This window comes from Gymnogyps californianus, chromosome 3 (assembly GCF_018139145.2).
Source record: "Gymnogyps californianus isolate 813 chromosome 3, ASM1813914v2, whole genome shotgun sequence".
NCBI classification, from domain to species: Eukaryota; Metazoa; Chordata; class Aves; order Accipitriformes; family Cathartidae; genus Gymnogyps; species Gymnogyps californianus.
Window position 1 is genome coordinate 37,016,650 of NC_059473.1, and position 14,921 is coordinate 37,031,570.

At 35.3% G+C, this 14,921-nt stretch overlaps 1 protein-coding gene across 3 annotated transcripts in view; it reads left to right on the forward strand.

The window, feature by feature from the left end:
• STRN (striatin) overlaps window positions 1-14,921 on the forward strand; it is a 73,983-nt gene that overhangs the window by 33,931 nt on the left and 25,131 nt on the right. Inside the window, exons 6-10 of one of the 3 annotated variants that reach the window (XM_050894066.1) lie at window positions 4,579-4,714; window positions 6,659-6,794; window positions 10,450-10,560; window positions 12,868-12,954; window positions 13,505-13,648. In XM_050894066.1, the coding sequence (XP_050750023.1) occupies window positions 4,579-4,714; window positions 6,659-6,794; window positions 10,450-10,560; window positions 12,868-12,954; window positions 13,505-13,648 (614 nt within the window). The remainder of the gene's footprint in view (window positions 1-4,578; window positions 4,715-6,658; window positions 6,795-10,449; window positions 10,561-12,867; window positions 12,955-13,504; window positions 13,649-14,921) is intronic. The other 2 variants (XM_050894067.1, XM_050894068.1) reach the window with 2 other exon arrangements.

The window sequence follows — 14,921 nt, forward strand, 5'->3', positions numbered from 1 at the left end:
ATAGAAATACTGAATGTGTTGGTTACAAAGAAAATACATGTCTGTAATGTGGCTTTAGTCTAAGTTAAACTTGACTTTGCCATATGAAACATTCTGGATTGTGTTGGGAGCAGCAAAGGTATCATCAATGTGCTATTTTAGTTTCCACGTAACAACTTCACCTTTCCTGTTAGGTTATGATTTATACTTTTCACTCAGTAAGAAACAGGATTTATGTTCAAGATTCTGAATATTAAATGTTGAGAGCCAGTTGAACACTATATATTTTGTAAAGCTGCTAATATTTTGATGTCAGGGCCAACTGGATGTTTACACAGAAATACTTGTCTTGAGCCATGTCACTGTAGGACAGAACATGAAGTTGGGTGTATGGCCCACTGGGGCCCAGCGAGAGCCACGCTTGCTTCAAATAGTACATGTGGAATATCCACAAATCATATTTCTTAGATTTCATGGGAAGAGATTATTCTTATTATTTTTAGTCTTAAAGGGGCCAAGGGGTTAAGACAAATCTGAATAATTGAACAGCCTGTAAAATACAAGTTGGGATGAGATTTTCAGGGCAGTCACAGCTGCAGAAAATTCTGGCAACTTCTCCTGAGGAGAAAAATATTCATGTGATTTCAGGTTTATGTTGCTTTAAGAGAGGTAAGTACTTCAGTTACCAGCCCATTTGTAACAGGAATTTTGTGTTTTAAACAGGAAAGAGTATCTTATCTTTGGGGATCAGAAGTTCCCTGTGTCAAGAGTAATATTCACAAAACCTGCACACTGCCTATCCATTAGTAGTAAGATGGAAAACCCAGCAGCATTAGTGTAGCGACACTTTACTTTCTGGCACTACTCATTGTACTTGTTATGCTTGTGACAAGCAGTCCTGTTTGTACTTAATCAGGTGCAGACACGAGTAGCAGGTAGTCTCTCTGCCACAAAGACTTTCCTGTCTAATTGGATAAGGCTACTGGAGAGGAGGATGTAATGCACAGAGTTAACAGTATCTGATAGAAGATGTTATATTGGTTAAATGATTTTTATTTTTTTTTTTTTTTAGGTTTGGTTAGGAAGTGGTAAGTCAACTGGGATGAAACCCTCAAGGAAAGAAGGCAAGGTTAGGTGCTGGGGAGAAAACCATGCAAGGATACTGTTGCAGAGTACGACTGAGGAGGGAGCAGTGGGAAAGAGATTCAGAACAAGAGCTGAGGACCACAGGGTTGAGGAAGTCCTGCCAAAATCTGGTTGCTCTATGCTCTCTGCTTTGGCAGCTTCTGTAGCTGCTCCTGCTGTCTGGGGTTTCTGGCTTGTTCTTCCCCAGCAGTTTTTCTTTAGACAGTATGGCTGAGGAAGAAGGAAAAAGTAACACCTAAGTTCTTGCACTTTGAAAATTATGTTCTCCTTCGCATATGTTTTGATCCAGGACAGTCCAGTAAAGAGGAATTGACCTTTTTGATTTTTTTGGTCTCCCTTTATTTGCAACAGGTCCTGAACCTTGCTAGTCTTGCCTCACTCATGCTTGTAATACTACAGTTCATGTATCAGTCCCTGCCTTTGGAGCTCCATTCTATTGTTTTCACCCATTAATTTTTTAAAAAGTATTCTAGAATACAAAAGCCCTGGAAATGTTGAGTTGTGTTTCTTTTTCTAAAATGGAATTTAAAGTAATTTATTATACTGCCCTATCTCTGAATATATTTTTGCAACTACTGCTTTTTTATGTTGCTTTGTGAATGACCCCATAAGAGAAACAAACTAAACAGATGGAAAATAATGAAACAAGCAAGCTTCGAATTGCCATCAAAGCACATAACATAAATCAGCTAAGGCTAGACATTTTCTTAAGTATATTTTACAGTATTCCTAAGTGTTCGTGCTGACAGTGATATCTAAAATGCATGATGTTTATGTGCTGCTAAAGGATGAAAAATAGCTAAATGAAAAATAGCTAAATTATTGAGTTACTTTTGATTTGACAACTAAAGTGTATTGGGGTACAGTATAGCCAGTCAACCTGCTTGTCAGCTTGAAGCTTCTTTTCCCTGTAGAACCTTTAAATAGTTTAAATATTCTGTCACTTCTGTTCTCTTTTTTCGTCCTTATGAATTCTTTCTTGGAAGTTGTGCCTTAGCATAGTACCACAGAAGATTATTTGTAATGACTTTATACGTTTTTGTACTGTGCAGGAGTTCTGAAATACATGATAAACTACTGTGTTTTCCAATGCATGAGATGTCTTTTACCCCGCTGTGTAAATGGAGATACACAATTATGTGTATATATCCTGCCCACTAAAGTACGTAATAATTAATATGATAGTTGAATTCAGACCAGTTACTTAAAAAAGATATAACCTTCTCTTCCGGTGCTCACTTTGAACTTCAGTGTGAGAGCGCCTGATTTAAGATCAAATGAGTACAGAACCAAATCTAGGTATGAATTACTGCAACTACTTGTGCCTGTAGAAGGATATCAGTCTCTTAATAACAAGTTCTGTTGATTAAAATTTTATATTCTATGTTTGGTATTAGTTCATACGTTGCTATTTACTGTAGCATGTCTGATAGTTGCTAATATAGATCGGTAGCCATGATGTTTTTACGTGGCAGATTTTTACACAGCAAAATACAGAGGAAAAAACAGAAATAAAATTGTGGTCGGATGATTTAGTCCACTAAAAGTTGACCAGGACACACAAAAGTTGCTGAAAATCAAGAAGTTAGTCAAGTGAAGCACATTACAAGTTTTGTCTTATCAAGATTTGTGTGTTGGAAACAGCAAAATAACAGTACCATAGGATTTCTGTGAAAACATATATTATTACTACAGATTCATGAGGTATTATAGTCTGCCAAAGTAGTGATTACTTAAGGAAAAAGAAAAATATTACAGAGTGCTTTCAGGTTTGAGATAGAAACAAGAGGGTCAAAATACTGCAAGAAGCAAGGCAAATTGGAAGCATGTTTGACATTGTTCTTATCTAAGATAAGATATAAGAAAGTGGAAGGAATATTCTCAGTAAAACCAGTGACCATGAAAACATACTGTACATCATGGTATATTATGGTGCTATGTATGTGAAATTTCTAATGGCAAGTGAAATCTTTATTGGTATTTTTGGGCTGTAAAGATGAGTAAATGAAAAAAGGGTAGAATAGCAAATTGTCTTAATGAGATGCAGACATATTGGGGCTATGAAGAAGCCACTCCTGCTAATTGTTGTCATGTAAGTGTAGAACTGCTTGAGCATAGACTGCGTAAAGAAGGAAGTGTGCTGCTTATCATGCCTTATTACACATCAGAGCTTTTGCCTGTGGATGTTTCCTGTAATAAACCTTTGAAAAGTGTTATGAAGAAACACTGGAATAAGTGGGTGATGGACAGATAATCAGGTGTTTATGCTGCAGGGAGTTTAAAAGGCCTTACTATATAGGCTTGCTAGTTGATTGAACATTTTGAAATGGGTCACAGCAGAAGCAAAATGTAGCATTAGCAAGGCACTTGCTGGTGGTAAGGGTGACTGTACAAGACAATTTAGAGCTACAATTCTGAAAAGAGAGAGAGACTTCTATTGTTTCAGTGGTTGTGAAAATCAAGATGATGTGCATTTAGTGATGAACTATGAGGAACAGACTACTGATTAAAGGTAAGAAAACAATAAAGCTTGTCTTTACTGCTGTAAAGTCATATAAAGAATGTATGAGGTTTTACTGGAAGTGATCATTACAATTCAAGCTGAATAATTTTTTTTTTTTTTCACCACTTTATCTTTGAGGGATTGATGGAGAAGTGCATCTTCTGCATAGAAAACACGGTACCTGTTGGTAATTTTAGGATTGCTTTAATTGTACTTTCATCAGAGTTTTAATAATGGTTACAGTGCTGCTTCTTGGATTCTTCCTCTTCAGTTGTTAATATGACAACCCTTATGCTTCCTGTTCTGAGGCACTGCCTGAATCTGTGCCAGTGCAGTTGTAATTTTACCCAATCTTCATCCATTTCCTTATTCATTTGATGTTAACATCTGCATAAACATTATTTAGTCATCAATGATATTTTTCCATGATATTGTTTTATAGTGGCAAATTTATCATGTCTCAAAAGTTAATGAATGATAGATCTAGAGTTTGATGTTTCCCAGCAAGGTGAGGAACATCAGATAGCAACAGCAAAGTTTTCCTGTACCCTGATGTACATGTGGGAGGCCAACTTAGTAGCTGTAACTCATGTCCTTGTTGCTGAGGCTTTCAGTGATGGTATATCAGTATTGATGTTGCTTTTAGGCACGTATCAGATGAACGTTGCTTTAAAATGCTTTTCAAATAAAAAATTGGAGTGTCTGTCCTGGTAATTGCAGCTGGATGAAGAATAGTTTTTGCTTCTAATAAGACAGTTTATGGATGATGTTTAGTTTTTTAATCCACAAACATTTTTACCTGTCCTGTAATAGTCTATTTTTACCTGTAGGCTTATTTTAGTCTCATGTGTTGTTGGATGTCATAATACAGAACATACTGGTAATTGCAAAAGTGACTTTGTTATGATTTCTTTTGACTCACGATAGTGGTGGTTGTTGTTGTTGTTTAGGAAACCTGAATTGACTGACTCTGCCTCTCTGCTAGAGACCTTCAAGTTTCTTGAAAATGCAGCTGCAGACTTTAGTGATGAAGAAGATGAAGAAGATATTGAAGGAAGAGAGAAAACAATCATTGATACCGCAACAGTGAGTGGAAAAAATAATTGAAAAAGTTACGAAGAACAGAAAAAGTGAGATTAATGAGATGCCTATATGCAAAGTATATGACTGTGTATGTACACGTGCAAATCATTAATGCATCTTTATGATGGTCTGTCCAAGCATGTGTGCATAAGAGGAATTATATATGCATTTCTGAGTTTGTGCATACAAGTTAAGCTTTGCCATCTTTATTGCTGTAAGTTAGCAGTGATAGATTAAAGTTTTTTAAATTGTCTTTCTACTAGTCCATCCTGCCTAGTATTTTTTATATATATGGGATACAATTTTTAAGGTAGCAGATGTCCTTTTTTTACAATTTTCAGCTTAGTTTGGAGGTATTGTTGGTAATGTTGCATGTCAAAAATGCATTGTTTCTTGAATATTTATATAAATGTATTGATATTTAAAATGACTTGTAGAAATTTATCCTTGTAGGATACAGAACTGAAATAGCACATTTCTCTTTAAATAGCTTGTGGAAGGAAGAAAAAGTATAACTAGAAAAACTCTAACATGTGGTTAATAAACTTTTTTATTTGTTCAGTCAAATACCTGAAACTCCGTCATTATCTATACTTTGCTATATGATTTGGTCATATGATCACATAAAATAGATACATACAATCAGTACTCAATTTTATCCTCTGCTTTTCAAGATTAATATTTACTCAATGAATTGTGTTTCCTAACAATTGAAGCAGATAAGTTATGATCGATGTGATTGTTTCTACGATCAGTTTTAAGAATGAACACTTAAAAAATCATCAGTTTTAATGAGGATCTTTGTAAACTTGTTCCTGTCATTCATGAGCTGTGAACTAATGTCTGAGACTCTTCTGTAAAATCATCTGTAATATAGTATGTTCAATAAGCCTACTGAAGGAATGAAGCTTGAAGTTTAGAATTGCTTCAGGTCTTGAAATTGGTTCATTGTATTTAGAGGAAACAGTCATTCATCCTCATGCACTATGGGATGTTGGCCTATGTATTGAAGTCTTTTCAGACCCTTAGCGAGGTTCCAAGTCAAACTATTGTGATGAATGTAATTTTTCTTTTTCTGTAGAAGTAAAATTTATGCTACAGATTTCATGTATCGTGGCATCAGCTCACCTGTTAGTCAAATAATTGTAAAGCATCTAGTCTATTTTGAGGGAAGAATAATTTATTGAATATTGAGGGAAGAGTAATAATTTATTGAATATTGAGGGAAGAGTAAATTTATTGCAGAAAGAATACAATAAGGTTCTTCATTAAAACATGTATTTTTTCTTTTACCAAAATTTGGTAAATTTTTTTTTTTTTACCAAATTTGCTTTTGAATTTCAAAGGGAAATGTGGTTTAAACATGGAAGTACTGTATTTAAATAACAGCAATATCTAAGGAAGTATTCAGGATGGAATGATTTTTGCTAAATCTAAGCAAATTAGCTCTTGTCAGTTGTGGGTTTTTTTTCCTAGACTTGTCTTTCAGTCCACATGTAGAGTGATTTCAGACGTGAGACTTAAAAAGGCTATTTTCAGAGAAGCAGAGTGAGTTTGGTTTTGCTGAAGTCCTTTCTACAGCGTTCTGGGTTTTTTATTTGTGGGTTTTGTGTGGCATTTTTTTTTTTTTCTTCATCCGTATTAAGAGAAAGTTTGTACTTTTCTGGTATTAAAAAAAAATAGTAGTGGTCTAGGTCAGTGTGCATTCATTATCAAGTGATTGATTATTGGTGGTTGCAGGAAGAAAGATCTACAGACAAATTTCATTTTGACTTAGAAATTTGAACAAAGTCTATATGCTTATTCCAGATTTGCTTATTAATGTATACTTTTCTGCTTCTTCAACTTCCTGTTAGGATTTTGCATAGAAGACAAGGCAGTACTGCTCGGTATAAAGATGTGCATGTAACTTAATTCAGCTTTTTTCTCTCCTTCCTGACCTTTTAGATTGTAAGGAAAAGAGTGCTATCTGACAGCAGTGAAGACAGAGATACAGAAGAAGCTTTGAAAGAGTTTGACTTCTTGGTTACCTCAGATGAAGGTGATGGGGAATCGAGAAGTTCAGGAGATGGAACGGACTGGGGTAAGGAAGTTTAATGGATTGTACGAGGACAAAAAAAATTGTGCTAAGAATATATTGTGAGTGATTGATTAATTGAGATCTCTGTCACGATCACAACACCTTTTGAGTATTTCTATAGTAAAGAATTAGCAGACTGAAGTCCACTTGACATAATATTCTCATTTTTCTGTATACTGCTTTAATGTAAGGATTCTTCAAGGTTTATGCTTCTCATTATTGTCTTTTTCCTTTTCTTTAATAATAAGGCAGATGGAATTTGAATTTTGAGTGGAATTTCAATGTGTTTTTCCAGTGACCCATGCTAATGAAGGGCTCCGATAAAGCTGCATTTTACAATTATGACGTGAAAGTTATTTTGTCATCTTTGCTTTCACCCACTTTGATAGAGAGATATCTAACAGTCATTAGAGAGACATTTCACAAACTGTTCTCTGTCCTTTGAGGTTCATGTCCTGCAACCCAGAGTGCCAGCATCCACTTTACCTTGACATAATTATTCCGCATAAACCCACTGCATAGGGAAGGGAAGAAGGAAGAGCACTGGTTAACTACCTTGATGGGGAGTTGTTTCCTCCTTAAGCTGCTCTGGAAAGTCTTAAGCATAAGTGGACACAGAGGGAGCTATGGAAGATGAATGGGAAATAATTGAGTTTTATAATGGAAGTGAAACCTTGACAGACAAACAAGCCATGGTAGCTGTGGCTCCCATGTGAGCTAACAGCTCCGAGGTGCTGTATTTTACTGAAGCCATGTCCAACTCCTGGTTGGACTCCAAATTATTTTTCAGTGTGGTGTAGTCTCTCTGCTTAAGAGGATGTGTCTCAATATCATAAGATACAGCAGTCAGTATTCTGTTCACCAGACCAATTAAGAAATGTTACTCTTTTTTACGAAAAATATTTTTATTGCGTGGTTCTGATACCTCTCTTTAAAATTCTATCCATTTATGCTTGATAAGTGTAGCTATTGCTTGTGTCACCGAAAAGTTAGTAGGCCAACAGGAGCTTTTTTGTTCTCAAATTCAAACTTCTGGTTTATTTTTACTTTCATTGATGACAGCTGAGTACAAATGAGCAAAAGTCTAACATTAAAAATAAATTATCATGGAAAGTAGTAGTTTCATTTCTAGAAATATTAAGGGGGTTTTTGAGTTATAGATGTTCATGTTTTTCAATTACTTGTTTCACAACCTGTGTCTTTTGTGGTAACTATATAAGAATAAGCTTCTTCAAGGAACTGCCATTATGAATCACTTACATTAATTTGATTTAAGTGAAACTGTTAAATGTAGCATAGAAGAGTGATGTTGTGTAGCGAGGATAGAAGCAAACAGAGGAAGTCCTTGCTTCATTTTGGATCCCAAGCACTACTGATCAGTTACAGTAATCTGTTGAATGCATGTTGCTTAAAAGGTCCTCAGAAGCGTTCAGGTAATTTTTAAGCTATAAAGCACTTGCACAGTAGTAGTTCAGGATGCACTTGTGAAATTGAACAGAACCTGTGGGATATGCAGGAAGCATCCTGGGACAGTCTGTAGAAAATTAGTGTATGAAGTATTTTCCTGGCAACAGTACAATCTAATATAAATCCATTTAAACTTTTTGTTGGAGGAGAGCAAAAAGTCTTGTCTAGCCAGGGAGGAAAAGCATGATTAAAGTGTATAACCTATAAACCTTTTTTGAGTTCTTCACGCAATTTTTGATCATTAGTGGTACTTAATTGGGCATATGTATTAAAAGGACATGACTTAGCCCACAGACCATCTTTTTTAGAGTCTCTCTTCAGCTTATTAATACCTCTCTATTTTCATAGCTGCTGCAAAAAGACCTCAAGACTTTGCTTCTTGAATTAATTTGTCACTCATGAGCGTAGGATCATGACTGGAGGGTTCAGAGTAGCGAGAGATCATCTAGTCCAACCTCCTGCTCAGGTTCATTTGCAGCAGGTTACTCTGGCCGCCTTCTGGTCAAGTTTTGAATATCTGCCAAGAAAGGAGTTCCCATAAACTCTCAGGGACAGTATTCTGGTATTTGACTGTGCTCATGGTAAAAAGTACTTGGTCTTCTGTGATGCAAGTCTGAGCAGAGTCTGCCTCTGTCTTCTCTACACCTGCCCATTAGGTAGTTGTGGACAGCACTAAGATGCCTCTTTTGCCATCGCTGAACACTCACAGTAGTCTCAGCCCCTCCTTGTAGCTCATCTGCTCCAGCTGCCTTAACCATCTTAGTGGCTCCCCTGGACTACGTCAATACTAGATACTTGGCATTATACTTCCAAGGTTTCCCAGTATAAGAAATATTATACTGGATGCAGTACTCAAGGTGTGGTCTCACAAGTGCCAAATAGAGGGGAATAATCACTTCCCTCACCCTATTGGCTACATTCTTGTTAATACAGCCCAGGGTACGGTTGATTGCCTTTGCTGCAAGAGTATGCTGCTGACTCCAGTTTGATGTTGATGGAGGATCCCTAGGTCTTTTTCAGCATACTTAATTTCTAACAAGTCAGTCCCCATAATAACCCATGTCTGGTTTTGCATCTTCTGTCTAATCATAGTGACTCCTTCAGATTGTGATTGATAGTGTTGTGCTTTCTCTACAGACATTTAATACCCTTTCAGCATATTAGTCTGAGGATAAGTTTATTATTCTTCGTATTTTAAAAGATCTAGAATAGTTTATTGATGTACAAAGCAAACTTGGTCTGAAAGGAATTAATTTTTAAATAATAAGGTTGAGATTTTAATGAGGAAAACAAAGCAAAAAGATAATGCATTTAAAAAAAATTTGTAGCTGTAATGGTCATGAAAATAAATATATATGAGGAAAAGCTGTACTACTTCCCTCCTCGCAAATTATTTTTTTAAGCTGCCTCAGTACAGTCTTTCCATATATGGAAAAAATGACTTGAAGATTTGAACTCACATAACACGTTTTGTTCAAAATCTCCAAATACTGTACTATTGGAAGAATACTTCTTCTCTGTATCATGTCACAGGGGAAGCAATTTGAGACATGTTTTAAAAAAAAAAAAAAAGTGAGGATTTTTTTTTTCATTAGGCATGTTGAAATGTTTTGTGTATTTTTTCAAAGACTAATAACTCAGGCCTTCCCCTTTTTGTGAAATTTCATGGTTTTAGGGCTTTAAGATTTTATTCAAACCTTGGTGACATGTATGCTATGTTCCAAAATTATTTAAATGTGCTGCTGCTTTGTGTAAATGACAACGTAGCACAAAGACAATGAAATGAGAATTTGAAATGCAGTGACACAACATCCGAGTTATAAAGTTATGTTGACCAGTAACATAGCTGCTGCTTCTAGGTATAATAATTCTTTCCCTGGAGGAAAGAAAAAGCTGAAAAATATGTTCTGATTTATTATAAAGTAAATGTTGCTTACAGTTATGAACAGCTATGTGCTTGGTTATAGAAATTAGACATGTGAAATTTCATCTCAATTTTTTGTTAAGAAAATTCTGAGCAAATAGAAGTGGAATGTGAGTAGCAGTTTTACATCTTTCACAAGCTTGGTGCTATTTCTGTCTGTTTAAAATAAAAGACAAATGCCATTGACAGCAGCTGTTACCTCCTTCAGTGGAGATCACTTGGTGATGTTATTGAAAAAGGATGTTTCATTTGTTTCACTTTGTTTAGAAAAGGAAGACCAGTGTCTCATGCCTGAAGCTTGGAATGTCGACCAGGGAGTAATAACCAAACTCAAGGAACAATACAAAAAGGAGCGCAAGGGGAAAAAGGGGGTGAAGAGTAAGTGGAAAACATTGCACCTTAAAATCATAAATCTCGCATCTTTCACACCCTTAATTCTATCTCTCTTTCAATGTTTTCCTAAAATTACTTACTCTTTTACTTTGCTGCTCCTGACTGCTTTCCTGTTCACCAGTTCTCAGGGGTTGAAATTAATGACAGTCAATCAAGTTACTTGATAAATAGTTGGATTAGATATAACTTCTTCCAACCAGGTGTTGGATTAATTAAAAATTCTTGCTTTGAGCATGGATTATACTTTTGTTATTCAGAAACTTAAATTGTAAAAGACATTGGTTTAATAGTTCACATGTTAATACAGAAGACTTCAGAACCCTTTCTTAGCTGGAAACATGCCAGTTTCACAGGAAGAGTTAAAATCTGGTATGTAAATAAAAAAAAAACCAACCAGAAACTGTCTTGAGTATCCTATTAGATGACAGAGGGAGAAAACAGGTTAATTTCTACCCCTGTTTATACTTAACATTCACAACATGAAAGTCATGCTGTCATCATAATTTGTTATGCAGGGCTCGAAATAGGAAGCAACTCTGACCATCAGTTTATTTGTAAATCACAGGATTTATTTATTGACTTTCATACACGTGGGACTAGCCTTTAAAAATGTTGGGTATCTAAACAAAAAAACTGTGATCAGTATCTGAAATACAGTTTCTAGCCCTGTATTATATTTTTTGTTACATTTCTTGAAATACAAATCTGTTTTGTAAAATCAATGTTTTTTGATAAGTAAGCCTTAAAACTTTTTGAACTCAGATGAAGTGTTTAAAATGAAACACTATATTCACAGCTATATTTCAAACATCTAGCCATATTGAGAATTCATGTGTGAATGATGTAAATTAATAACATTGCATGTAGCCCAGTAAGAAATTCAAGGGAGGTTTCTCCCTTTGTGGGAAGATGCTTATGAATACCAAGGAAATTCTCACTTCCAAAGAGACATGCACAATGATGCAAAAGGTGTCAGATCCTCACATCATTGAGGCTGACTTGTTTTGTTACTTTTTGTGTTGATACTGTGATAAGCTGCTGCTCAGCAGTTGGTTATGTTGCTGAAATTATTCTATCAAATACACTAAACCTTTTTTTCTTTTTTATGAAAAAAAGTAAATCATTACCATTTTTTAAATTTCTCAAGTGATATTTTTGTCATCTTTGGAATCATTTAAGTTACTGGAAATTAATTGCAAGTCAGACAAGAAGCTGAGCTGGCCATCTGAAGTATTCATGTTTCACAAAATTGATTTTAAATTTATAGTTAAGATAGAGAGGGCATACCAATATCTGACGTCAATGAAATTGATTTTTGTAACTTGTCTGTGATTTTTAAAATACAGAGATGTGCTATGTAGTTCAGGGTAAATAGTTGTAGGGTTAATTTAGCAGAAATTATGTAATCAAACTGTTGAAATTATATTCTTGAACGGCTGTTGAGTGCTTTTTATTTTTCATAATAAAACTTAGTATTTAATTGTTAATATAGACATAGATTTTATTGGAACATGTTTTATATATTTATAAGAAAAATTCCTGATGTAAGGCAGCACTTGGACATCCAGTGCTCCTTCATGAAGATAACTACTGCTCAGTACATTTACAGTACCTTTTGGATTGATTGGATTGGTTTGATCTTGGGAGACCAAATGGTTTACTGCAGTACAGAAATTAAGCATCTTTCCATGGACAAACCATCATTGGAAGGGCATCAATGCAGAAAAATCAGGAAGAATCACAGCCTGTTTTCAGCTATTCATGATATTGCACGTAGTGAAGAAGAATGTGAGGAAGGAAGTCCAGGGAAAAAGAAGGGACTAAATTTCTTGACATTAAATTGTACAAAGTGTGTTTCTGTGACTTTAATCTCATCATAAATGGTGCTTAGACACTGAACTGCTACCAAGTAAAATACTGTTTTTATAAATCAGGTATTACAGTAAAACAATCTTGCAAAATCCTACTTACTGTTTTCCTGAATCAAGTAATATTTTTGTGACAGAGAAGTTAAATACAACTTAGTTTATTATCAGTCATTATGGTTAGGGTGGGGAAAGTAGAGTTTGCAACTGCATTAGTAAACTTATGATTTTGCAAGGCTGTAGTAAACACTCCTGTGAAGTAATAAGAGAATAGAATCATAGAATGGTTTTATGAGAGAATACATATATTAGAGTACACTTCTGTGTTAAAGCTGCTTAAAAATAGCTGTATTATTTACTGGTCTAGGAAAAAACATAATGGACTATGGGTAAGACATTTTCCCATTCTTAATTAAACTTACAACAGGAAAAACTACCGAAGATATGTTTCAGCCTCAATCCTATATAAAACAGTCAAAACAGGGATGTGGGAAAATGATGGAGCAAAGCACAGGTAAGTGTCAAGAAGGGCATGGGTCTTCACCATATGTAGCTTCAGGAAGTAGGCCAGTGAATCCAGCTGCATTTATATTTTAATATAACTTTTTGGATTATATAGTTCACGATACTACACTACTGCACAAATAAATTTAAAATAATCATGTTGTCATAAGAACATGCTGCACAAAGTACCTGATGCACAAATTTAAAAATATTCACAAATGTCATCTATTGTTTTGGAAAAATAAATAGTCTAATAACCAATGTGACTCAGTTGGAGGCATTCTTCAGCATCCCATGCAAATAGCAGTAAGAGTTTATAAATGTGGGGAAAATTGTGCGTTCACAATTCTCAGTTGCTTCTATCACTTTCTTTTCAAGAAACTCATTTCATGCTGGATGATTAGTTACTGCTGAAAATAGGTGCTCATTAGTTTTTCTGTGGTAACGTTACAATGCAAGGTAGGATCCATTCTTGCATGTGCTGCTGTAGCGTATCTGATATAAGTAGTGCCGTCATGAACTATGCATAAACCATTTAATTTTTTGTTTTTTCTGGTTAGGGCCCAACAGGTCAAAGCTGCAAGATATGCTTGCAAACTTGAGAGATGTTGATGATCTCCCTTCATTACAGCCATCTGTTGCACCTTCTTCTAGGCCCAGTAGCTCAAGGCTCATTGAACACGAGATAAACAGAACAGATGAAGGTAAGTATTAAAAGTGTGCATATGCCTTTGTAAAGGGTAGATGTTTATAGTTACTTCTGTTTAAAGATTATCCTCTAAGACTTTGCAAGCACTTTACAAATACTGATTCAGCATTATGAGTTCTGTGTAAGTGTGATAAATGGCATTCCCATTCCTCCCCTCTGGTCACTATTAGTAAGGTCAAGACACCTACCTAGGTAAAGTCTTGGCTGAATACCTTTGAACATGATGGAGAAAACTCATTTGGCACTTGGTGGCTTTGTAATATCAGGATCTTAAGTCACTTGCTTTTGTTTGTGCTCAGGCCTGGCAGTCAAGTGTGGAACATAAACTCTCAGGGCATAAGAGCATCTGTTTTTCTCCCCATGAAGGCAATTTGAAATGTATCTATATATATACATATATACACACACATATATATATGTGTTCTGTTTTAACTGCAAAGATAGGGGCTCTGCAGGTAAACACAAGTGGCTAGGTATAGCTTTTAAATGCATGTGGTGATTGTGTGGTGAATCATACAGAACAACTTACAGCTTGCCAGTGTATTAATTTTCATAATGTTCCAAAATTCATAGTGTTTCATAGTGTTTCAAAAATTAAAAAAAATTCTCATAGCGGCTAGTCCAAGTATGAAAAGCCACCCATCTTTGCAATGAGGCATGTCGTTACCTTTATTAGTATTATGTCTGAAAGTTGCTAAGTCATCTATTTGATTCAACATTTGAATTGCTATAATATGCAGCACAATAAAATAAATATATGAGGCTACATTAATTTGTAGAAGATCATATCATGTGCTCTTTATTTAAATGGTAAATACGTCTTTTGAAAAATGAGCAAAACACGGGTTTCACTTAGCAGTCTTTCAGTGAGTGTGGAAAAAGTAGATCGGCCAAGTTACAATTAAGATGCATAAAAAGCCCCGGTGTGTGGCATAGTTACCAAAGATCTCAGTAGTTCTATTTCCTACATGCTCAGTGATTTTCTTTATGAAAGAAGGGGGTAACTTAGCAACACTTTGAGAAGTGGAGGAATTTTTTGTTGAATGTTTCCTTTCCAACTTTTCTCACATGTACTGAGAGCCATATTAGCAGAGCTCTATTTTCCTGTCCTTTCAAGAATGTGTTTTTTAATTCAGAGACTCAGGTGGACTCTCACAAAACCAGAAGAGGACAGCTGATTGTTATCAGTCTGAGTTCAGTATTACAAACTATTAGCTGTGTATTCCTTTATAAATCTGAGACTCTATGATATTTTTGGCATACAATTT